The sequence below is a fragment of the Ascaphus truei genome, chromosome 5 (assembly GCF_040206685.1).
Source record: "Ascaphus truei isolate aAscTru1 chromosome 5, aAscTru1.hap1, whole genome shotgun sequence".
NCBI lineage: Eukaryota > Metazoa > Chordata > Amphibia > Anura > Ascaphidae > Ascaphus > Ascaphus truei.
In genome coordinates this window covers 303,268,012-303,294,315 of record NC_134487.1, presented here as the reverse complement: position 1 = coordinate 303,294,315, position 26,304 = coordinate 303,268,012, and the positions used below count along the sequence as shown (strand labels likewise).

The 26,304-nt window shown below is 42.3% G+C and overlaps 1 protein-coding gene across 1 annotated transcript in view; it reads right to left on the bottom strand.

The window, feature by feature from the left end:
* The window catches only part of PLCZ1 (phospholipase C zeta 1), a 95,281-nt gene that overhangs the window by 48,237 nt on the left and 20,740 nt on the right, over window positions 1-26,304 (bottom strand). Inside the window, exons 4-5 of the mRNA XM_075602995.1 lie at window positions 21,727-21,871; window positions 18,504-18,656 (exon numbers count right to left, since the gene is read on the bottom strand). Of these exons, the coding sequence (XP_075459110.1) occupies window positions 18,504-18,656; window positions 21,727-21,871 (298 nt within the window). The remainder of the gene's footprint in view (window positions 1-18,503; window positions 18,657-21,726; window positions 21,872-26,304) is intronic.

The window sequence follows — 26,304 nt, the reverse complement described above, 5'->3', positions numbered from 1 at the left end:
CTGCATCACAACAATAAAAAACTCAGTCGCAACCCTACCGCGCATGCGCGTGACGTCACGCGGGGCGCCACCGTGGCATGAGATGTAGTGCCCTGCTGCTGTTATAAGTAAAAATTCAAATATATTCTATTTCCATAACAAATTAGCGATAAAGTCTTATATTTGTTCAAAGTAAAAGCAAACAGAAATAGTGACTATATTCTTACTTACTTTGCACTATTATTTTTGAAGTCCAGATACCTCCTGCTACCATCAGCGCATACTAATAAGAATAACAGCATTAATGTGCACTGATGTGTACTAATCCTGTAGTTTGTGAGCTTGCTCAAGATCGGAAGAAAAAGCCGTATAAAGGAAGTGCTTTATTATATATATAACTAGAAGTCACATCAGCTTTCATTTCTACAGCATTTTCAACATCACAATTAGATTTAGAATCCTTACTGTCTAAAAGCATCCTAAACAGTAATCTAGAACGCCCACGTCACATCTTCAAGAGGAACTATAAAGAATGGAATAAGTACTCTGTAAATCTTCACTTTCAAATCCACATTTATCTACAAAATGCAGACAAACAATGTAATTATAAATATAATTGATGCTGTTTGGCAGTAAAGTCGCCTTTCAGCCCCACATTTATACAGCATGTTGTTCCATTTTGCATAAGACATCTCTTTTTTTTCTATATTTAGCTACATTTATATATTTTTGGTCATGTGCAAACAAACATACGGTATAGATATATTTTATTCTAAACATTGTATATTTTCTCTTTTTTTAAACAAAGTGCTCATGTGCTAATATATCTTGGACAAGTGCAAATAAAAAGGATTTTGGTACTTTGCAAAGGACAATTTTTCACACATTTCATTAAATCTGGTTAAAAAACACCCCTGAAAACTATTACATCGAAGACATCTTCCATCAATGAGAACAATGAATGGAAAAACGAATGACAAAATTGTAATCCTAATTTCCAAATACAGCAGGAAGATTCAGCAGGATTCCAATATCCTCAGCACTGTGCGACCTGCAACACCGAGAACCCGCAAGATTCCAATATCAGCAGCACTGTGTGATCTGGGAACATCGAGAACCTGCAGGATTCCAATATCAGCAGCACTGTGTGATCTGGGAACATCGAGAACCTGCAGGATTCCAATATCCTCAGCACTGTGTTATCTGGGAATATCAAGAACCCGCAAGATTCCAATATCAGCAGCACTGTGTGATCTGGGAACATCGAGAACCCGCAGGATTCCAATATCAGCAGCACTGTGTTATCTGGGAACATCGAGAACCCGCAGGATTCCAATATCAGCAGCACTGTGTTATCTGGGAATATCAAGAACCCGCAAGATTCCAATATGAGCAGCACTGTGCGACCTGCCACATCAAGAACCCGCAGGATTCCAATATCAGCAGCACTGTGTGATCTGGGAACATCGAGAACCCGCAGGATTCCAATATCCTCAGCACTGTGCGACCTGCAACATCAAGAACCCGCAAGATTCCAATATCAGCAGCACTGTGTGATCTGCAACATCAAGAACCCACAGGATTCCAATATCAGCAGCACTGTGTGATCTGGGAACATCGAGAACCCGCAGGATTCCAATATCAGCAGCACTGTGTGATCTGCAATATCAAGAACCCGCAAGATTCCAATATCAGCAGCACTGTGTGATCTGGGAACATCGAGAACCCGCAGGATTCCAATATCCTCAGCACTGTGTGATCTGCAACATCAAGAACCCGCAAGATTCCAATATCAGCAGCACTGTGTGATATGCAACATCAAGAACCCACAAGATTCCAATATCAGCAGCGCTGACCATGCCCGAGGCCTAACACAACAGGGGTCCCTGGCAGTACCGTTCAGTTTGAATGACCCCCGCTGTTAATCCGATGGGCCATAAGTCTCTGCAGAAATGTCACTGAAATGTTGCAGCATGTACCCAGCATGTACCCAGCTTGTACCCAGCATGTACCTGGGTCTTGTTGGGGATTGCCACTGGTTTGTTTTAGAATAACCGTCGGCACTACAGTATGCTCTATTTTTATATACTTAAATGAATAACCCTACGTAAATATATACTGTATGGCCTGCAGTTGCCACTAGCCAAAGCAGAAATTCTACATGTTAATGTGATAAAAATAAAACTCCAATTTTCCAATGTATGCTTCCCACTAATCCTCCGGTACACAATATTCCCCATTTGTGAGCAGCTTAATGCACGCAAAAAAAAACCCCCCAATAATTTACATTTTGAAAAATGTAGCTTCTTCAAAAAACTGAGAAAATACATCAATGATCTGAAAATATTGAGTGGAAGCAGTAGATGGTACTTAGCATAATGGATGGTGCACTGTGTCTGTAAGTGACCGCCTTTGGATTCAATTAGTCCAGACAGGAAAGGGAAGCAGGGAATTGAGATAAATGTGATTTCTCTTCATAAACCAAATTTCAGGTTCCCAGGTGAGCTTTTAAACTCAGCAAATGACTACAGCATAGGAGATTCAAGAGCACAATTGCAATAGGAAAATAGGAAAAAAATGATCTTTTAGCATGGTATATTCACAGATTGCAAGTTTGTCCACACATTCCTATCAAGTTTTTCCTCTCTATTCAATATGACGATCCCTTATAAACATATAGTTAATCATATAGTTAACATCTATTCAATTGATCAGAAGATATTAAGCATTAAGCAACCCTCACATGATACTTCTGACATATGTATGTCTACGTGTTTTCTTTACTCTTATGAGAGAACGAATACAGATAAGGTGATAGAGAGTAGGTGCTGTGCAAGCAATACCGAACACAATGCTTACAGAGAGAGACCACGACCAGGACTTATCAACCAATTTAGGCGCCTATTGGTTTAAATACCTCCAAATAGATTAAGCCAAGAGTGGCCAACCCCAGTCTTCAAGGGCCACCAACAGGTCAGGTTATAAGGATGTGCCTGCTTCAGCATAGGTGTCTCAATCAGTGGCTCCGTCATCACGACCAGGGCCACCCAACAAGGGGGGAGACCCTCTCCCAGGCCCCACGACTGTGGGTACCCAGCTTTCTGGCACTGGAAGTGGGGCCCAGACAGAGGTTGCATCCAGCTGTGGGTCCCCGTTCTCCCCCGCTGCAGCCATCCCTGACCTCCAGCCCTGCGTGCACGCCCGCCCAGAAGTCAGGCCCAATTTCCATATCCGCCTGTGGGATCGGCTCAGCACCGGATGCCTCTCCCGACAGGTAAATGTGTGTGCATTGGGTGTTATGATATGTATGGGGGCGGGGGGGTTATTATATGTATTGAGGACGTGGGGGGTTATTATATGTATTGGGGGGATTTGAGGGGTTATTATATGTATGGGGGGTTGTAGAGGTTTTTTTTTTATATGTATTGGGTGTGTGGGGTTATTATATCTATGGGGTTATTATATGTATGAGGGGGTTGTGGGGGGTTATATGTATGGGGGGTTGTCGAGGGTTATTATATGTATGGGGGGTTATTATATGTATGAGGGGGTTGTGGGGGTTATTATATGTGTAACGGGTTTTCCACCCCACCCAATCTCATATATAGTGTGGGTGAGTAGAACATGCGGTGTTACCGGTGTGGTGCGTATACCTGCAGGCTCACAGGAGGTCTGAGCCTCCGCTAATGAGAGCCTGGGGTGAATCCTCTGGAACGAATCTTCTTTCAGCGCCTCCACCTGTGTAGGATTCTATGGAAGTGTAGAATGACCCTACATAGGAACCCAATCAGAAACCACACACACAGTGATTATATAACTAAGGACTTTACTAACGAATAATAATGATAACCTGTGTCTCTCTCACGGTGAGACACTAACAGTGACGTCTCGCAGGACGATTCCCAAACACTAGGTGATCCCACCCAGTGTCCCAAGAACCCCACCCAATGTCCCGTACTCCTACAGAGATAGTCAATGGGTGACTGCGCAGTCACTAAGAACCTATAGGCCTGTTGGTGCACATGTGATGGTATAATACCTGCCGAGCACTCCGGTGCTCGGGTCAGCAACAAACTTCTCAAAGGGTCAGACGTGTGATGAGTCCGTCTGATCCTCCAACCGAACTCCTTGCACGTGCGGACCGCTAGGGCGGTCCCACTCTGGAATCGTCTCTGTGGACCCCAACGTGGGTCCAACCGCTTCCACAGGAACAGCAGCAGCCGCTGTGTCCCTATCTATATAAGTGGTACTAACGTGACAGGAACCCTAACCTAGGGCCTGTCCCTGTAGTACAGCAACCTGTAGTGGCTTGGGGAACTCCTAGGGCCTGCAGGGGTAATGACCTGTCCCACTCCCCCAACTACCCAAGTCCCTTCGGTAAGTGATCTGGAATGGACTAGAGTACTCTTCCATGCAGTACTTGGGTGTCTACCTACTGTTGGCTAGCCTAGTGCAGATCCTCTCCAGAATTCCTGACCTCGTTAACAGGCTATTCCTTCAGGCATCCTACCCCTAGCGCTACCGCAAGGTGACTAGAACAGCTATAGCCCTTCTCCAGACCCACTACTCTCTGACTAGTCCCAGCGCCTACCGCAGCAAGCTGTAACTCACTGGAGGCTGCAGCCAACGTGCTGCGCAACAAGGTGCCTGCCTATCAGACCTCACAGCACTGCTCGCTGTGACCCTGACAATGCAGCACTCTAACAACACTAAGGGCAGCGTCCCTATCTTGGGCCTCCCTCAGTACTTAACCCACTACGCTAGCGGGGGGTTGGGGCCTACCTGGGGTGTGGGTACCTATGGGGTGCAGGAGCTGCTCTCACTCCCCGCACCCTTCTTCCCTCACAGCTCCCTAGCTCCAACTCTCTATCACCTTCCTCAACAGTTACCCACCCAACTAGTGGGGAGTTGGGGTCTACCTGGAGTGTAGGTACCTATATGGGGCAGAAGCTGCACTCGCTCCCTACATCCTACTTCCCTAACAGCTCCCTGACTCCAACTCTCTAACTGCAGACTTCCTTCTCCCAGCTCCCACTAATGTAAGTGGCAGGGTCCCTAACCTGAGGGCTGCCCCTGGCAACACTCACCTTACTGGGGAGCTGAGCTATCCTGGACCAAAGGGGTGCTGGCCTAATACAGGGGAGTCCCTCTCTCCTGTACCCTACCTCCTTCCTTCACAGGGTCCCTCCGCTGACTGACTAGCGTGGTGCAAGCCCGCGAAATGTATCCTTTCCTCCAGGGCAGTCCTGCAGCCCTATTGGCTCCTATGAAGCACCTGATGTGCTTGGCCCTAAGACTCATGGGAATTGTAGTCCCGTGGAGGCTGTACTTACATTGGGGCCGCGTGCGCGCCTTTCCTGCACCTACACTAACCCCTAATGGCCGCCACAACCTCTCACTATCTATCCCTACTCTCGCGCGACTCTCCTGCGCCTTCCCTGCCCTCACGCAACTATCTCGGCTTACTCCTACACTCGCGCGATCACTGCGCATGCGCGAGTGGTTGCATAATGGCGGCGCTCTCCTCGCCGGCCGCCGGGACCTTAGAGACGCGACCGCGGCCTTAGCAACGGCCCGATCGCGTCCCCGGCAACCGGCCTGCTCGCGGAGACAGCGCACCGCTCCCTGCAACGGCCCCCACCCTTGGGATGGCCGTCGGGTCTGCCGCTGGCCTCCGGCAGTACCCGGCATCGCTTGTGCCCACGGAGGCTCCCGAGGGGGTCGCAGGGGGCAAAGGGTGACCTGGCTACATATGTATGGGGGGTTATTATATGTATGGGGAGGGGGTGAGGAGCTTGATTTGAGAACCCATGAAGGCACCCATCCTGAAAGGTCTTTTCTCTCTCTTTCTTTCTCCTCTCCAGGAAAGGCACAAGCTCACTGTTTGTGTTAGTGTGTGATTAGTTGAAAATGACTGTGTAATCACTAAATAAAAAAAACTAAAAATGAAGAATAAATATTTTCAACCATACTCACTGTGCATCTAATTTAATGTAGATCCTTAACATGAATTTAAGTAATCTATTTGCTATCTTCCATTTGGAATAAGTGAAAGTTACAGCTTTAAGACATCTTCTAGTCTCCGCAATACCATTTTTACATTGCTTGTTTAGGCGACCGCAGTTAAAAAGATTTCAAATTGCTTTTCTGTCTTCTATGGCATATTAATGAATGATCCTTGTGACCTAATAGCATTTGTTGTTTTTTCTCTGTAAATAATGTTTTTATTGGCTGCGAGGGTTGTTTGTAACAGTAAGAGTCATTTCATTAATTAATAGCTTTAACTTCCAGTAAAACACAATGCTTTCTTTAATTGCAGTAAAGATTAATTTGCGACCTTCTTGAGTAAGAAGTGCATTCAGTGACAGTTTATATGGTAGTGAAAATTAAGTTTCTCTTTCTCATAAGATAACTTTTGTACCAAGGTCACCAAATGTTTTAAAAACATTTTTTATTAAATACACTGCTTTGCATGTCAAAGGTTTTTCTATCAATAGTTCTAAATGTAATAAAAATAGGTATTTAATGGCGATTCATATCAAGGATTGGTGAATATTTAAAAGTTCCGAGTGAAAACATGTATATATGTATATTGTGACAGAGTCACTGTCCTTGTACACTAAGAGAGCTGGCAGAGTGTAGGTTCCAGCATGCAGGAGGTTAAATTCCTTAGTAGGAGCTTGCTGCACCTGCAACTAATTAAGCAGGCTGGACTCCTGTAACAACAGGGAGTTAAAAGGCATGAAGTGGCCTGCACAAAGTGAGATTGTTTTCCCCAGAGAGGGGGAGAGACTTTTTCCCCAACAGGAGGAATCTGGTGGGCACAGTTCCCCATGAAGCTGGGTGCTGGTCGCAGGGCCTGCTGGGACTGCCTGGGTTGCACACCCAGGAAGAACAATCCTGCGGAAGAAGTAAGTACATGAGACTGCTATGGGAGCAGGTCTGTCTTGCCCAGGAATTAGTAAAGCAGAGGAATAAACCTCAAAGCCCGACGCTACTAACCAGGGAGACAGCGTGTATCACGCATAGGCTAATTTTAACCCTCGATATACCGGAGACAAACCATGAGCATATGAACGCTGTCGCTATAATAAGGTAATCCTTAGATCACATAGTTAGGGAACTAACTGGAAGCGATGGACCCTTAGTACCCCTAAGGGAACTGACAGAACCTCGCAAAAAAACAGATACCCTTAGTGATAAATCCACAGCAGACAGTCAATGGATGGCGTACTCACAACCCAAAATCCACGTAAGTTGAAGTCTCTGGTATAGGCCGCGTGCATCCACGGGTAACAGGAACAGATGAACAGATATTTTTCCTCCGCAATATCACAAAGATACGCCCTTTCCTCTGTTACTCAACTGTTAAAACTCTGACTCAGGCCCTCATTCTCTCACGTCTCGATTACTGCAACCTCCTGCTGTCCGGCCTTCCTACCTCTCACCTGTCTCCCCTACAATCTATCGTAAACGCTGCTGCCAGAATCACTCTACTCTTTCCTAAATCTGTCTCCGCATCTCCCCTCCTGAAATCCCTCTCCTGGCTTCCGATTAAATCACGTATCTCACACTCAATTCTCCTGCTCACTTTTAAAGCTTTACATTCTTCTGCCCCTCCTTACATCTCAGCCCTAATTTCTCGCTATGCACCATCACGACTCTTGCGTTTTTCTCAAGGATGTCTTCTTTCTACCCCCTTTGTATCTAAAGCTCTCTCCCGCCTTAAACCTTTCTCACTTTCTGCCCCACACCTCTGGAATGCCCTTCCCCTCAATACCCGACTAGCCCCCTCGCTATCCACCTTTAAGACCCACCTTAAGACACATCTGCTTAAAGAAGCATATGAGTAGCACTGGATAATCATGGACACATGACACATAAAGCTTGGCCCCCTGCAGACACACTTACTAGTATTCCCTCCTACTGTCTCTGTACGTTCTCCCTACCTACCAATTAGATTGCAAGCTCCTCGGAGCAGGGACTCCTTCCTTAATGTTACTTTTACAGTATGTCTGAAGCACTTATTCCCATGATCTGTTATTTATATTATTTGTTATTTATATGACATGTATTACTACTGTGAAGCGCTATGTACATTTATGGCGCTATATAAATAAAGACATACAATACAATACAACAGGGGAAAAACTAGGAGCACAGCAATGAAAAAAGAGAACTGGAGGCCAAAATGAAAAAATAACAAAAAATTTATTGGGACATGAACTATTTAAAAGAGAAACCTCTAACTCGTTTCTCGCATGGGGCGCTTTATCATTGCTGTGCTCCTAGTTTTTCCCCTGTTCATCTGTCTTGTCCAGGATGCTGGATCCAGAAGGATTTCCTGGACTCTCTTGGGGCCGAGACCCCAACAAAACAAATAAGGACTTTGATGTTGCCATATATGGTATATCTGTCAACCGGACTGTGTTTTGGGCTGGTAACAAGTTTAGTTGGCTAGCCAAGTAGAGAGGGAGCTGTTGTATAGTCAATCTCCTGAGGTGAGTAGATCTTTATTTTATGCTTTGTTTTTCTTAAAGGGATGGTGGGCCTATTGTTGTTTTTGTTTATCCCCTATAAATAAAAACCCTGTTCAACTAAGTCTAGAGTTTCCCGCCTTGAATATGGGACAAAAGACCCCGCAATGTGACAGTGGAATCACAATATCTTTATTTATATAGCACCATCCAGGTACATAACGCTTTACAATACACGTGACATAATATTATAACACATCATGGGAATAAACGCTTTAGACATAAAACAATAGGAAAAGGAGTCCCTGCCCCTAAAATTCCATGTTTTAATATATTTTTTATATTTTGTGGATTTGGGATAAATATATCTATATCTTCTTCTCCATTTGGATGAGAAAATTCTCTCTCTCGCTCTGTGTCTGTCTCTCTGTGTCTCTCTCTCTGTGTCTGTCTCCCTGTCTCTCGCTCTGGGTCTGTCTCTCTGTGTCTGTCTCCTTGTGTCTCTCGCTCTGGGTCTGTGTCTTGCTCTGTGTCTGTGTCTCGCTCTGTGTCTGTGTCTCGCTCTGTGTCTGTCTCTCGCTCTGTGTCTGTGTCTCACTCTGTGTCTGTCTCTCTGTGTGTCTGTCTCTCTGTGTATGTCTCTCGCTCTGTGACTGTCTCTCTCTGTGTATGCCTCTCTGTGTCTGTCTCTCTCTCTCTGTGTCTGTCTCTCTCTGTGTGTCTGTCTCTCTGTGTGTCTGTCTCTCTGTGTCTGTCTCTCTCTGTGTATGTCTCTCTGTGTCTGTCTCTCTGTGTCTGTCTCTCTCTGTGTGTCTGTCTCTCTGTGTGTCTGTCTCTCTGTGTGCCTGTCTATCTGTGTGTCTGTCTCTCTGTGTGTCTGTCTCTCTGTGTGTCTGTCTCTCTGTGTGTCTGTCTCTCTGTGTCTGTCTCTCTGAGTCTGTATCTCTGTGTATATCTCTCGCTCTGTGTCTGTCTCTCTGTGTATGTCTCTCGCTCTGTGTCTATCTCTCTGTGTATGTCTCTCTCTCTGTGTCTGTCTCTCTGTGTGTCTGTCTCTCTGTGTGTCTGTCTCTCTGTGTATGTCTCTCGCTCTGTGTCTATCTCTCTGTGTCTGTCTCTCTGTGTGTCTGTCTCTCTGTGTGTCTGTCTCTCTGTGTCTGTCTCTCTGAGTCTGTCTCTCTGTGTATATCTCTCGCTCTGTGTCTGTCTCTCTGTGTATGTCTCTCGCTCTGTGTCTGTCTCTCTGTGTATGTCTCTCTCTCTGTGTCTGTCTCTCTGTGTGTCTGTCTCTCTGTGTGTCTGTCTCTCTGTCTGTCTGTCTCTCTGTGTATGTCTCTCGCTCTGTGTCTGTCTCTGTCATGCAATTAATGTGTAATCACCCTATGACATACAGTAGGAAAATGGGGCAAAGCAGGTTTTCCGACAGTGGAAGACATACAAATAGACACACTGATTTCTTATGTGTGCTATACCTTTTATAAAGCAGAGCCTTGTCACTTTGTGACACCCATCATAACCATATTAAAGATCTATAACGCTATTCTAGTCAAATCGTAATTACAACAAAAATGAACAATAGTGTCTAATAAACACACCCAGTATTGGTCACTTTCTCTCTTTCCTGTTCATATTTTTCTGAAAATACTAGTAAGGATACAGTTAGATATTCCTTTACAGATATTACCCAAGCAGAATCTTAAATAGATTGCAGCACTTTTCAGAGAACAATAAAATGCAGAAAACGACAAGCTGAACCATATCTTTAAAAGTTTTCTTTGCATTTAAGTGCCTGAGGCACACAGGAGAGTCCGTGGTTAGAATGTAGCAGCTAAAATTTCAATTATACAATCCTTTCTACACTTTTATAGTGATACTAAAATGTCTCTTTTAGACAAGAGCCAGAATTACAGTTCTTCTCTTAAAATATATTATCCTTATAGAATACAATATAGATAAGGTAAAACATGGCATGATTTGCTTGTGTCTTTATGCTGTTACTTTCTTGTTTGATGGCCATATGTTTTAACAAATAAATAGGCACTATGCCATATGAACAAGAAAGGGAATAGCCATACAGATGAGATCTTTATAATTGCATTGTAGTTTGTGAGAGGAAAAGAAATACAACTATCTAAGCACACAGAAAGCTGTGCTCTCTAGCTGTGTCTCTACAGGAGAAAACAGAGGACATATTTATACATGTAAATGTAAGTATGTCATTTGTATAAATGTGTGTGTGTATATACAGTATATTATGTTTCAGTAAGGAACCTGTGCCCCCACTCGTTTCCTTCAGACAGTAGTACTAAGAGAATCTTGTTTAACCCAGGAGTGGCCAACTCCAGTCCTCAAGGGCCACCAACAGGCCAGGTATTATGGATATCGCTGCTTCACAACGATTGAGCGACCTGTGCTGAAGCAGTGATATCCCTAATAACTGGCCTGTTCGTGGCCCTTGAGGACTAGAGTTGGCCACCTCTGATTTAACCCATAAGATATTTTCCAATATTACAGTTTAGACCACAGGACGGTAACACATATTCTGCATGTAGTGCCGGCACCGGATATATTGGAGGTTACCTTGGGGGGGTTAGCCGGTTTGAATCATTTTTTGATCAAAAGATGCAACTAAATTACACTTTTGTTATAAGACGTGGATAAAAATGTAGAATTTCACTAATACTGTACATTGCAAGACAGTTTTCGAGGCTCGCAGGGTTTGTATATTTATTTTCCAAATATTTATTTGTACATGCATAAAATACTGCAAAAGCAAGTTTATACTGTAAATTATATATATATATATATATATATATATATATATATATATATATAAAAAAGATTTACCATTGAATTCTCATGCAGAATTAATATGCATGAGTTTACAAATCAAAATCTGGATTCAGACTATTTACAATCGGAATTTTTTCTTTTATTTTTATGACCACATCTCCCCAAACCCTTAAAATCCTGTTCAGATTCCATATCAGGTTTTGGGGATGTTAAGTAGAAAACATAATATTGGTCACAAATTCACCATTCTACTACCAGGCTACGCATAGCGCGTCCACAATAACACACGTTGTGGTCTCGCCGTGCAGATTGGGGAGACACAGTTTGCATTACACCCATTTACATTCTCCTCTCAGTTTAAGTCTAAATTTCAACCAATTATGTGTGGTTATAACCATTTCTTTAACATAACAGCAGTCTCTTATACCTTTAATGGGGATTGTATATGAAATTGGTTGATATAATTCATGCAATTAACACTGACATCAGTGACTCATTGCAGTGACAGGAAGTATTTTATTTTTTATTGCACTTGAACCTGTATGGTAATTAGTGCGGTAAACACAGGTATGAAGAATTGTATTGTAAACACCGTCTGGCCGACCAGTGCTGGAAGTTGGGCCTGACCTTCTGTGCCTGGCTGCCGGGCCTCTGTTGGCTGTCGGGTTCCAGCTCTCCCCAGCTGCGACCCAGCGTTCACGCCAAGCCCCGCATGCCAATTGGCGCCGGAAGTGGGGCCTGCCCGGAAGTTGAGTCCACCTTCTGCATCCGCCCATGGGAAAGGCACGGTGTCGGAGGCCTGCCCCCCTACGCTAAAAGTGCTGGTGTTATTGTGGGGGGAAATGTGTGCCCGTGCAGTGGGGTAGCGCGCATCCCAGATTATAAAAACTTAAATGTGGCAACCCCAAGCAAAGACACTATATTTTAATAGCAGTTATACAACATGTGACACATCAGGTAGGTGGAGAGAGATCACTGAAGCATATTTGCACGTTGCAAAGTAGACACAATGTATGGATGGATAGAAAGCAAGGGCTTTAGGGTGTCTCTGGGAAACACCCACAATGTACTCATGAGGCAAAAAGAATGAAGCAGGAATTTCAGGCTCTGTACTATATTTCACAGATTAAGGTGTGTATGGGATAACATGCACCCACTGAGAAACACCTAAACATCAACATAAGTATTGCAAGAAGCCATGTCATACATCATTCTCTGTAACTGGGAGAAATTAGGGTGTATGACAGTCTGGAACAGTTTGGTGTCCAGCTATCCAGCTCCCCCCTCCACCCACACCCCCCCCTCCCTCTGGGTGTAAATGGAAGTTTTGAAAAATACTTGATAATTCTGACCCTATTAACGCTGAAGCACTGTCAGGCTAGCGGAGAAGTTATATTCATTTGTCCATAAAATGTCTGAATTGACTCTATAACCCTGTTCTTTTAATGTAACCATGTATTTTTATAACTCTGTGCCCAGGACATGCTTGAAAACGAGAGATAACTCTCAATGTATTACTTCCTGCTAACACATTTTTATAAATAAATAAATAAAAAATAAAATGTACACGTGTACCTGATACACTCAGCTCATGTAGTTAACATCGGCATGAGATTTCTTTCCTGTCAATCCCAGTGTCAGCACTCGATTCCTTAATAATAATAATAATAATAATAATTTACCCCCATATAGCTGGTCCACTAAATTAATAAACCCTGAAAATCTGTGTAGCTCAGAATTAGAGATTTATACCATTTATGTATGTATGTATGTATGTCTTTATTTATATAGCACTATTAATGTACATAACGCTTCACAGCAGTAATACACGTGACAATCATATAAATTATAGATAATACAGATAACATGTAATGGGAAGAAGCGATTTCAGACATAAAAGTAACATTTAGGAAAAGGCGTCCATGCTCCGAAGAGCTTACAATCTAATTGGTAGGTAGGAATAACATACAGAGACAGTAGGAGTGTGTTCTGGTAAGTGCGTCTGCAGGGGGCCAAGGTTTATGTATGAGATGTCAAATATCAGCCACGGAGCTACTCATATGATTCGTTAAGCAGCTGTGTTTTAAGGTGGGTCTTAAAGGTGGATAGAGAGGGTGCTAGTCGGGTATTGAGGGGAAGGGCATTCCAGAGGTGCGGGGCAGTCAGTGAGAAAGGTTTAAGGCGGGAGAGGGCTTTAGATACAAAAGGGGTAGAGAGAAGACATCGTTGAGCAGAACGCAGGAGTCGTGATGGTGCATAACGGGAAATTAGGGCAGAGATGTAAGGAGGGGCAGAAGAGTGTAAAGCTTTAAAAGTGAGGAGAAGAATGGAGTGTGAGATGCGGGATTTGATAGGAATGCAGGAGAGGGATTTCAGCAGGGGAGACGCTGAGACAGATCTAGGAAAGAGTAGAGTGATTCTGGCCGCAGCATTTAGGATAGATGGTAGGGGAGACAGGTGAGAGGCAGGAAGGCCGGACAGCAGGAGGTTGCAGTAATCGAGGTGATATGTGAACCCAAGAGATGTGATTAGGTCAAATAGAATCAGAATATATTACAGTCATATGGGATATTTTTTATGTTATATGAATTAGATTATTTTATTTATAAAATGTTTTACCAGGAAGTAATACATTGAGAGTTACCTCTCGTTTTCAAGTATGTCCTGGGCATAGTTAATATGACAAATAATACATGATGAAAATGAATTACTGTTTCAATTCTAGCAGGAAAACATGGAAGTTGTATAATTTTGTATCTTTTTGTCAATGTCACCTGGCAGGTTATTCTAATGTTTTATTCCCAGATTCCAACTATCGCTGGCACATGGCACACCTTTGCCACACATTTGGCTTAGTCGTCTTAAATTGGACCTCAAGTCAGGTGCTTGTACCTTTAAGATGGTTAAATCAATGTTGCATTTTAAATATGTTTTTGTTGTTTTTAATGTGTTTGAGTAGTTAAGTAATTCACTTTATAATGTAAATATAATTTATTTTCACCATATTGATTTAACAACTTTCTTTCCTTAAACTCTTTGCCATCAGAGGACTGCAAGGCACTCGGTGCCCATCTCCACAGCAATCAAGCTTCCTTTTCAAGTACGAACATGATCTCTATTCTCCTCCATGGTCTACTATTAAACCATTTGCTGCATACAAGATACAAAATTATGTTCCAAACTTTCGTATACTCCCCATAAAACCTGAATATGAAATATTCTAACTTTTCTATTGGTCATTTGGGAAATTAAGTATCCTGATGTAACCCTAGTAATGTGTATCCTGTACCTTCTCCTGTGAATAACACTTTGCCTTATATACACTGTAGCTCATTGAACGAAAACAAGATGGGCAGCCAGTGCTACAGTATAAATAAAATAAGATGCTGGGACCAACCACTGAGAAACTAGAGCGTTTAGACGACATGTTTATACAGTACCTGCAGATTTCTGATTAAATGAAAACGATGGTGCGACAAAGTATAATACTGTAATTACTTTTTTCTTATGTACTGAAACAATCAGTAAGTAAGCTCGTCAGGAAGAATGCTCAATGTAATTGTTATTGATTCACTGGAGACAAGACTATCTCTTTCTGAAACTGTCTACCTATTCTCATACATTCTAGTACAGCATGTGAATAGGGAAAACAAAGCCATTCTTCTACACAACTTAAATCACAGGAAGAACACATGAACAAGAGGCCTGTGAGATTGTTAACGCTCTGCACACTATTATTGTTTATCTACGAGGACACATCATGCAGGTGCATTGAAAAGTATCGTACTGTAGGAGTACAGTATATTGTAGGAGTATACTGTAGGAGTATACTGTAAGAGTATACTGTAAGAGTATACTGTAGGAGTATACTGTAGGAGTATACTGTAGGAGTATACTGTAGGAGTATATTATAGGAGTATATTGTAGGAGTATACTGTAGGAGTATATTGTAGGAGTATACTGTAGGAGTATATTGTAGGAGTATACTGTAGGAGTATATTGTAGGAGTATACTGTAGGAGTATATTGTAGGAGTATACTGTAGGAGTATACTGTAGGAGTATATAGTAGGAGTATACTGTAGGAGTATATTGTAGGAGTATACTGTAGGAGTATATTGTAGGAGTATACTGTAGGAGTATATTGTAGGAGTATATTGTAGGAGTATACTGTAGGAGTATACTGTAGGAGTATATTGTAGGAGTATATTGTAGGAATATACTGTAGGAGTATATTGTAGGAGTATACTGTAGGAGTATATTGTAGGAGTATACTGTAAGAGTATATTGTAGGAGTATACTGTAGGAGTATATTGTAGGAGTATACTGTAAGAGTATATTGTAGGAGTATACTGTAGGAGTATATTGTAGGAGTATACTGTAGGAGTATACTGTAGGAGTATATTATAGGAGTATATTGTAGGAGTATACTGTAGGAGTATACTGTAGGAGTATATTGTAGGAGTATACTGTAGGAGTATATTGTAGGAGTATACTGTAGGAGTATACTGTAGGAGTATATTGTAGGAGTATACTGTAGGAGTATATTGTAGGAGTATACTGTAGGAGTATACTGTAGGAGTATATTATAGGAGTATATTGTAGGAGTATACTGTAGGAGTATATTGTAGGAGTATACTGTAGGAGTATATTGTAGGAATATACTGTAGGAGTATATTGTAGGAGTATACTGTAGGAGTATATTGTAGGAGTATACTGTAAGAGTATACTGTAAGAGTATACTGTAGGAGTATATTGTAGGAGTATATTGTAGGAGTATACTGTAGGAGTATACTGTAAGAGAATACTGTAGGAGTATATTGTAGGAGTATACTGTAGGAGTATATTGTAGGAGTATACTGTAGGAGTATACTGTAAGAGAATACTGTAGGAGTATATTGTAGGAGTATATTGTAGGAGTATACTGTAGGAGTATATTGTAGGAGTATACTGTAGGAGTATACTGTAAGAGAATACTGTAGGAGTATATTGTAGGAGTATATTGTAGGAGTATACTGTAGGAGTATACTGTAAGAGAATACTGTAGGAAAATGCTAACATGACAGTTCTCTAAAACAAAAAAAATGCAATAAGAAAAAAAAAAGTTAAAATAAGGTTTCAATTTGTAGGAGTATACTGTAGGAGTATATTGTAGGAGTATACTGTAGGAGTATACTGTAGGAGTATATTGTAGGAGTATACTGTAGGAGTATATTGTAGGAGTATACTGTAGGAGTATACTGTAGGAGTATATTATAGGAGTATATTGTAGGAGTATACTGTAGGAGTATACTGTAGGAGTATATTGTAGGAGTATACTGTAGGAGTATACTGTAGGAGTATATTATAGGAGTATATTGTAGGAGTATACTGTAGGAGTATACTGTAGGAGTATATTGTAGGAGTATACTGTAGGAGTATATTGTAGGAGTATACTGTAGGAGTATACTGTAGGAGTATATTGTAGGAGTATATTGTAGGAGTATACTGTAGGAGTATACTGTAGGAGTATATTGTAGGAGTATATTGTAGGAATATACTGTAGGAGTATATTGTAGGAGTATATTGTAGGAGTATACTGTAAGAGTATACTGTAGGAGTATATTGTAGGAGTATATTGTAGGAGTATACTGTAGGAGTATACTGTAAGAGAATACTGTAGGAGTATATTGTAGGAGTATACTGTAGGAGTATATTGTAGGAGTATACTGTAGGAGTATACTGTAAGAGAATACTGTAGGAGTATATTGTAGGAGTATATTGTAGGAGTATACTGTAGGAGTATACTGTAAGAGAATACTGTAGGAAAATGCTAACATGACAGTTCTCTAAAACAAAAAAAATGCAATAAGAAAAAAAAGTTAAAATAAGGTTTCAATTTGTTGTCATGAGAAAAATACAAATAAACAAATTAACTTCTATTTGGCCAACATAGAGTATACACCCTATAACATTTTATAGGGCTGCAAAATCTGTGCACAAGTGGAGTACAAAATATCACCACTTTTATCAAATTAAACATCCCTTTGGAATAGAAACGTTAATAAATCTGTGCAATATGTTGGCAGCCTTTAGACTTTAATACATACAGTAGCACCGAAAGTCTCCAGCTATAGGGCCACTATTACATGGTGTCATAAGATTGGAGGAAAGGAGATTTCACCAGCAACAAAGGCAGGGGTTCTTTACAGTAAGGGCAGTTACAGTGTGGAATTAGTCACCCATGGAGACTGTGATGACAGATACAGGAGATATCTTCAAAAAAAGGTTGGACATCTTTTTAGGAAGGTAAACAGGGATATACCAAATAAGTAAACATGGGAAGGATGTTGATCCAGGGATTAATCTGATTGCCAATTCTTGGAGTCAGGAAGGAATTTATTTTTGCCCTTATGAGATATCATTGGATGATATGTCACTGGGGTTTTTTGTTTGTCTTCCTCTGCATCAATAAGTAAGTATAGATATAGGATAAAGTATCTGTTGTCTAAATTTAGCATAGGTTGAACTTGATGGACGTACGTCTTTTTTCAACCTCATCTACTATGGAACTATGTAAATATGTAACTGTGTAACTATGTAAATATGTAACTATGTAACCGTGTAACATAATATAACCAGAATTCTAGTCAAGATTCCTATTTCTTTATTTTCAGTGTATTTTGCTTTTCTCATTTTTCATTTTACGCTCAAAGATTTTTTAGAATATCTCAACTGAAGCATCTATAAATAATAACGTATGTGTAATAATAATCTTAACAATTTGACTGCTGAATGGTTATATAATATATTCTGAAGCAATGCACTGCATGCTCTTCTAGTGGCTACATTCATTTCACCATGGTACTAAAAAGGTATCATGTTAAGGTGCGGGGTGTTAAAAAATATTAATGCTCTGATCCACATGCATTAAGGCAGGGGGCTCGAATCCAGTCCTCAAGTCCCCCAACAGGTCAGGTTTTCAGGAAATCCCAGCTTCAGCACAGGTGGTGAAGTCGAAGACTGAGCCACTGATTGAGCCACCTGTGCTGAAGCAGGGACTGATTGAGCCACCTGTGCTGAAGCAGGAATATCCTCAAACCTGGCCTGTTGGGGGGACAGGAGAGCTGGAGTTGAGCCCCCCTGCATTAAGGTTGTAACAGACAAACAACATCTGTATCTACTTGTAAACATTTTTTTTAAAATTACAATTTCTATTAATCTCTTGCGACTTCATCTAGCATTTTTACCTTCTACAAGAAGTGTATGAAAGTTACCTCAGGGGACGGCAGCACTCTTGAAAATGAATTACCAACTGTCATGCTAAGCAACTTGTCACCAAGAATAGTTATTAAATACTCAGCCATCGCTTCTTGCTGTCTGGGGGAGCAGTGATTCTCCAGCGACAGAACAACAGGATAATGTGAGGCCTGAAAGAACAACAGCGGAATCAAGGTCAGCTGGGACATAGCCATAAATGAGATTGAGCAGTTATAAATGTTTTATGAACATAAGCATGATTGATCTTTTATAAAAAGATTCATTGACCAGTAAAGCAATACGTATTGGTAAAAGGAGAGCAGAGTGAGCGAATTCCTTAATTTACACTAGATTGATAATCCTTAAAAAGTGACTCGTTAAAATCTGGTGATAAAGAGTTTGTCATTGTTCAACTTTTATTTGTTTAAAAGTTAAACTTTTCATTAATGGTCAGAATGGGAATATATCGAGACATACTTTGTTTTCAGCACCGCATTTTCCCCTTGTTTTAGTAATATTATTTTGAGGGATTACGGGTTCGAGTTTCTAGCTGAGAAACCCTGGAATAACCGCAGTTACTGATCCTGTCTTCTGGTCTCAACCGATGAAAACCAGAAATGAAACATTATTTCCTATTTTGTTTCACGGTTTGTAGCAGCGATAGTTACATGACAACGGCAACCCAACGGGAGTATGGGAAGCAAAATAAAGGGCACAGCATTAATAAGTGGAAATGGGCAAAACATTTTTGGAGAATTTGTATCCACCTCAAATCTGGCAGTTCCTTTGATCCGCGAATTTCCATGGATCACTCTCCAAAAGTGATTTTATTACAAGTCGCCTGATGTATATATATCCCCTCAAGCAACCCTCCAAACAAGCGAGGGAGACATGCCTGTGCTGAATAAGGAGCACACCTGAGTGATATGCTAATAGTTATGCAAAGTATATTTAAATGAGTCCTGCCCCACACTTCCTAAAAGGATTTCCATACCAACTATATACATTTGATAATAAGCCTAAGGCACCAACCTAATGGCTGGAATCATGTCAGATCCAACATGACTAGAACCCATAACCACTGCTTTTCTAGGCCACAGCACTAGCAGTGTGAGCTAAACCAGCTGATACAGTTTATTACTGTCGCGTCCTAATTTTGAGCTGCTTAGTGCTCACACATGTAGCTAATCTGGCTATTAGCATATCTCACAAGTATCTCAGGTCTGCTCCACAAGGAACATTAACTGTCAGCCAGGAAGTGGAAGTGGTCTGCTTTCAAATGCTTGGGATATCTCTCCTAATCCTGGACCCAGACATATACACACCTGCTCTCACCCACACCTCCCTGCCACCTCTCCCCTTCTAAGGCTAAGGCCCCGCTGCCTCAGACCACGCCTCAGGCGGCACGTGGAGAGGCACTAGACAGCTATCTGCGGTCTGTAGGGAGCTGGAGCGGGGGGGCGTGGCCAAAACGGGTCGGGTGGGCGCGGCAATGACGTCAGGGGGGCAGGGCCATCACACTGTCTCTGCCAGGGGTTCCCTCCCCCGTCTCCCCCCTGTGCATCTGCTGACACTGCAGACACTATAGGGGTTAATCTGCTGTACCCCTCTTCTTCATCCAGCGCCTTCCTTCCCCTTCATTTGGGGGGGGGTCATCCCTCTGGCTCACAGTCCCGGAGTGTGTCTCGGCTCACACAGTATGAGGAGAGAGTCTGTGGGAGGGAGCAGGGGGGCTCCCTTGGTGCTGCAGAGTTCATTTGGAAGACAAATTGCTGCTTTCCTCCCCCCTCCCCGCTGCCCAAAGCCTCCCCGCTCCCCGAAGCCTTCCCGAAGCCTCCCCTCCTCCCCTCTTCATTGGCTCACTGTCGCACCACGTGACGCGTTGCCGCTAGGGATTACAATTACAATTCTCTTGCATCCCCTGGCGGCTGACACGTCACAGCGTGTAGTGAGCCCTGCAGGGAGGAGGGACTGGGACCGGCTCGGGAGGATACCAGGAGATGGTGAGTAGCGCGCACGCTACTGGTGTAGCGCGCAATGGTGTCAACCTATCTGATTTAATACTCACTAACCTTATAACTCACCTCACAAATCAAACATCCCAACAGCCTGCACTCCTGGCTACTGTCCCACACCCGCAGTCATTCCTACCACCCATTGTGGCCAAGCACTGCCATCTACAGCACTTATTCCCTCACCTGCTGTCTCTGTAACTCTCCCAACATACCACTTAGATTGTAAGCTCTTCGGGGCAGGGATTTCCTTTCCTCTTGTCTGATTTTGCTGCGGTTATTGTATTATTATAATTCCCTGTCCTGTATTCTTTATGAAGCGCTGAGAACACTTTTGGCGCTATATAAATAAAGATATACATACATACAACCATACATACATACAAAAGAAATCCAGGGGGAGGGAGTTCAACAGGTATATTCCCTAATTTTGGTGCAACATGACAGATATGCACTATCTGGATCTTATACATTTTCATTGTATTAGAGCAGATCTGTGCAATCTCGTTATATAGATTGCACAGGAAGCATTACATTCCTTAATTCCCATTAAATCCATTTGCAAAGGTTTAGTGAGGTCTTAAATGTGAAGAATGAAGGAGAGCAGTCACATATGCTTATCCAAAATATAACAGGCCGGCATTAACAGAAGTGGTGAAGTGTGCTACATCTATACCTTACTATATACACTGGCGACACACTTTATTCGAGCTCGGCTAGTCCCACGAATTCGGGTATACCCGGGTGTATTGAGGTTTGTGACTGTTTTCTGCCCGAGTGCATTGAGGTATTTCCCGGCAGGGATTGAAGCATTTTATTCCCGCTGGCTGCAATACTGCACAGTATATATATATATATATATACTGCATTACAATTCATGAATTTATGCCATCTGGAAGACACACGAAGCATTGCAGCCTATTAAATCCTAATCATTATCATTTAACAGATCAGCCGCCCGTCAGCCAGGCATGAACCCAGGCTGGGAAGGCAAACGCAACGGGGCTTGTCAGAGGTGAGGAGCGGCGCATTCCAGGTATCTGCCAGGTACATACTGGGTATTTGCTCGAATAAAGTGTGTCGGTGCAGTATGGGCTATATAGCCCCTTCACTTCAAATGGCTAAATGGTGTCTTACTGTATGTCTTAAGACTGTTTGGTAACTATGGCTCTTATTACATTGTACAGTATATGGCTTATTTTGGTTACTCCTATTTCTATACACTTACCACAAATGCATACTTGTCTATAACATAGATGACCGATTTAAACAAAAGTTTGCTTGTTAAAGTGTATCCATGGTACACTACGGGTTCCTCTTCTGGGCCATCCCAACAATCAATTTCCAAGCACCGGCATCCTCTCATCAAAGCACTTAAACACATCAAGAAACATATCATTCAGTAATATTATCCGCAGGAACCATCCTCTGAAGTCTGGTTTGGGGCAATCCATGCAAAAGTTCTGTTCCAATATCAACCCCCTAACTTCATGCGCGGTATCGGTTAGACACAAATCTGCCGTTGTTTTAAGATCCTTTCTTTGTCAATGTTAATTAAACACTATGTTTGGCAAAGCATGTTAATCTGTGGTAGAGATTCATTCACTGTCGCCTAATTGAAAAGAACATTATTTCAAAGCCTGTATTTGCTGATGATAATTACTGACACTATTTAGCTTTTCCTGTTTCTCTTCATCAATCTAGTGATTAACAGAGATGGGCAAATGTGTCAACATTCAAACTGTACATTTTTCGCAGTGTTTTTGGCACAATCCGATTTGTGGGTGAATGTACCAAACCATGCGGCCCTATTCGTTTCACCTGCCTCTTTTTTTTCCAAATGCCATAACATTGAACGGGAGAATGTTGTGAGGCACGACTCATTCCGTGCGCATGCGCGGTGCGCGCGCATCCGCATCAAATGTTTTATATATTTGCTGATCTAATGTTTATACATTCGCGCGATGCGACAAATGTTGCAACATTCCATTTAAGCGCATGTGCGAAGCTCCTCCCACTTTCTCACTGTTGTCAGGATTGTGCGAGGAAAGGGAGCTGGGGGTGGCTGATGGCTGGCTGGGTTAGTGTGTGGCTAGGTAGGTAGGGAATAGTAACAGACAGGGACACCAGGAGAGAGAGATTTTGTTATGATGAGTGGTGGCAGGGGCAGGAGGGGGTTCTGTTGGAACTGCTCCGGTGGTGAGACTTTTCAACAGGCTCAGTTAGCAGTGCAGGTAGAACAGGGAGAGCAGCAGTAGATATTCCCATGGCTTTTCCTGCTACCAGTAGACACAGTAGGTGTGTCTGAGTTGAGCTTGGGGAGAGAATATTTCCACCTCCTTTAGCCTCGCTCTATGGAAGTAGCTCTGTCTTAGAGGATAGCATGTAGTACTAAGGTTTTGGAGGCTATCACATTGCTTGCTGTACCATGTACTTCTCTCCATTTCTAATGACATCATGGATTTTGTCAACCAAGCTCCCTGTGGTTCGCAAAATCTGTGATTCCATCAGAAATTGAGGGAAGCACATGGTACATGAAGCAATATGATTGGTTTCTCTACCATTTGTCCCAATGGCACGTCTTCTGCGATGGCCCTATCCACTATGAAAGGTCAGCATCCTTGCACAAGACTCGAAGTCTTTGAGTAGGCCACATCCGGCGGCTGAAGATTAAAAAGAAGAAGAACAAAACAGATGTCTTCTAAGAAGAAAAGAAGCAGGAAATACTTACAGAAGAAGTTTCCCTTTCGCAGGCTCATTGATGGGCCTGGATTATAAATAAAACATCATGCCTGGATTACCAATAGGCCATCACACCTGGATTGAATTTGTATGATATTTCATTTTTTAAATCTTTTTTGGACTATTGGACCTTGGTTTGATTTTTATGGGTTTGACATTTTTGGGTTTTGGTGGCCATCGAGCCTTGGATTATTTTTTTTAAATTCTTTATTTTTATTTCCGTTACAACATTGTTGATATATCAGAGTACATGGAGGCACAATTGGTAGGAGGAACATACAGAGACAGTAGGTGGGCATACTGGTAAGTGCGTCTGCAAGAGAGGGTGCTAGTCTGGTATTGAGATGAAGGGCATTCCAGAGGTGTGGGGCAGTCAGTGAGAAAGGTTTAAGGTGGGAGAGGGCTTTGGATACAAAGAGGGTAGAGAGAAGACATCCTTGAGCAGAACGCTAGAGTCAGGATGGTGCATAACGAGAAATTAGGCTGAGATGTAAATAGGGGCAGAAGAGTGTTAAGCTTTAAAAGTGAGGAGAAGAATGGAGCACACATTGTTGGCAAATGTGTCCCAGGACGGCCCAGAAACATTTCTACCAATTTTGCAAACTTACAAAAATCTGTTTGAACCTTTTGTTATTTAAAATCGTGCTGAAGTATGCAATTCCGCCCAAGTCTCTATTTTGCTGTTTTTTCACCCAAGTTTTTTTGCCCGTACACTTAAAAAAAATTATGTTTCCTTCGCCTAGTCAAATTTTTGCATAATCAACTTTGTTTTTTTAATATATGTAGGTGACTTTTTCTAAACCAAGACCGAAAATTAGAATTTGCGAAGAAACTGGAATTTCACAGCTAATTCACAGCGGGATTTGATTGGAAGCCAGGAGAGGGATTTCATGAGGGGAGATGCTAAGACAGATCTAGGAAAGAGTAGAGTGATTCTGGCAGCAGCATTTAGGATAGATTATAGGGGAGACAGGTGAGAGGCAGGAAGGCCGGACAGCAGGAGGTTACAGTAATCAAGACGGGAGAGAATGAGGGCGTGTCAGAATTTTAGCAGTCGAGCAACAGAGGAAAGGACATATCTTTGTGATATTGTGGAGGAAAAAGCGACAGATTTTAGATACGTTTTGAATGTGAGAGGAGATAGGAGTCGAGTATGACCCCAAGGCATCATGCTTGCGATACTGGTTGTATGACTGAACTTACAACAGTAATGTGGAAGAAGGCAGTAGAGCCAGGTTTGGGAGGAGGTATGAGGAGCTCTGTTTTTGCCATGTTAAGTTTAAGTCAGTGGAGGGCCATCCAGGATGATATCGCAAAGAGACATTCAGAAACTTTGGTCTGTACAGCAGGTGTAAGGTTGAAAAGTAAATGTGTGTGTCGTCAGCATAGAGGGTATATTTAAACCCAAGAGATGTGATTAGGTCACCTAGAGAGAGTGTGTACAGAGAAAAGAGAAGTGGTCCCAGGACAGATCCCTGGGGTACCCTCACAGAGAGATCGATAGAGGAGGAGGTGTTAGCAGAAGAGAAGCTGAAAGTACGATGGGAGAAGTAAGAGGAGATCCAGGATAGAGCTTTGTTACGAATGCAAGAGTATAGAGAATGTGAAGGAAAAGAGGGTGGTCCACTCTATCAAATGCTGCAGAGAGATCGGGTAATATGAGCAGAGTGTAATGACCTCTGTCTTTGGCAGCATGGAGGTCATTAGTTATTTTAGTGAGGGCTGTTTCAGTGCAGTGAACAGTACGGAAGCCAGATTGTAGAGGGGTTAGGAGAGAATATTTATTTATTTATTTATAAAATGTTTTACCAGGAAGTAATACATTGAGAATTACCTCTCGTTTTCAAGTATGTCCTGGGCATGGAGTTAAGATGACAAACACATGGTTACAAATACATAGTTATATTGAGTGAGCAGGGTTATACATTATATACAAGACATTGCATGCACAGTTAGAGATAATATATATTATAGGCGTATGTAACAGTTACAGACCAGATTAAAATGTGAGACCACTTTAGTTTTGAAAGAACTTTAGACTGGTAGTGGCTGTGAGAGTCTCCGGTAGATTGTTCCAGTTTTGGGGTGCACGGTAAGAGAAGGAGGAGCGGACGGATACTTTGTTGAGCCTTGGGACCATGAACAGTCTTTTGGAGTCAGATCTCAGATGATAAGTGCTGCATGTGGTAGGAGTGAAGAGCTCAGACAGATTTGTAGCTTGCCCAGAAAGTATTTGAAGGCAAGAGAGGAAAGATGTACTTTGCACCCAGACTCAAGTGATGACCAATCTAGTTCTTTGAGCATTTCGCAGTGATGTGTGTTGTAGTTGCATTGGAGAACAAAACGGCATATTGAATTGTAGAGGGTGTCAAATTTTCTAATGTGGGTTTGGGGTGCCGAGCCGTATACTACATCCCCATAGGGAACTTAGGGAGGATTTGTTCCTGTAAAGTACACCTAGTTTGGCATAGGTTTTGGATGTCAGGGTATCAATGAGCATCCCGAATGCTAAATGGGAGTCAAACCATATGCCCAAATATTTAAAACTAGTAACAGGAGTTAGGGTGTTTTTAGCGTTGGTTCTGATCTGGAGCTCAGTCATGTATTCCCTGTATTATGTTGGCTTGAGGTGAGTCAGTGCATGGAGAAACACACGGTTAAGTGGACGATTAGTAGTTGGTAGCCCTTCACAGGGTGGTAAGAGTGAGTCATGAAACAGAGGGGGGGATCAGTTCATTGCTACTACGCTAGCCCGGTGGTGTAGGAGATCCGCCGGGACCACAACTCCTCAAATTTGTTATTTTTATCTTCCAGGATATTGGTCAATATCTCCATAGAGTGCATCCCCCAGACCTGGGGAGCCAAGGGCCCACCGGGGGTATGTTGTTTCCAGAACAATGGGATTGTGCATCTGGCGGCATTTAGGAAATGTAAAGTTAGTGATTTCCTAACTCAATGCGCTGGGATACAGTCTCTGTTTAATAGTGTGACCTATGGGTCTCTAGGCGATATAATAGGGGAGATTCTCTCGACTATCTCAATGATCTCATCCCAGAATGGACGC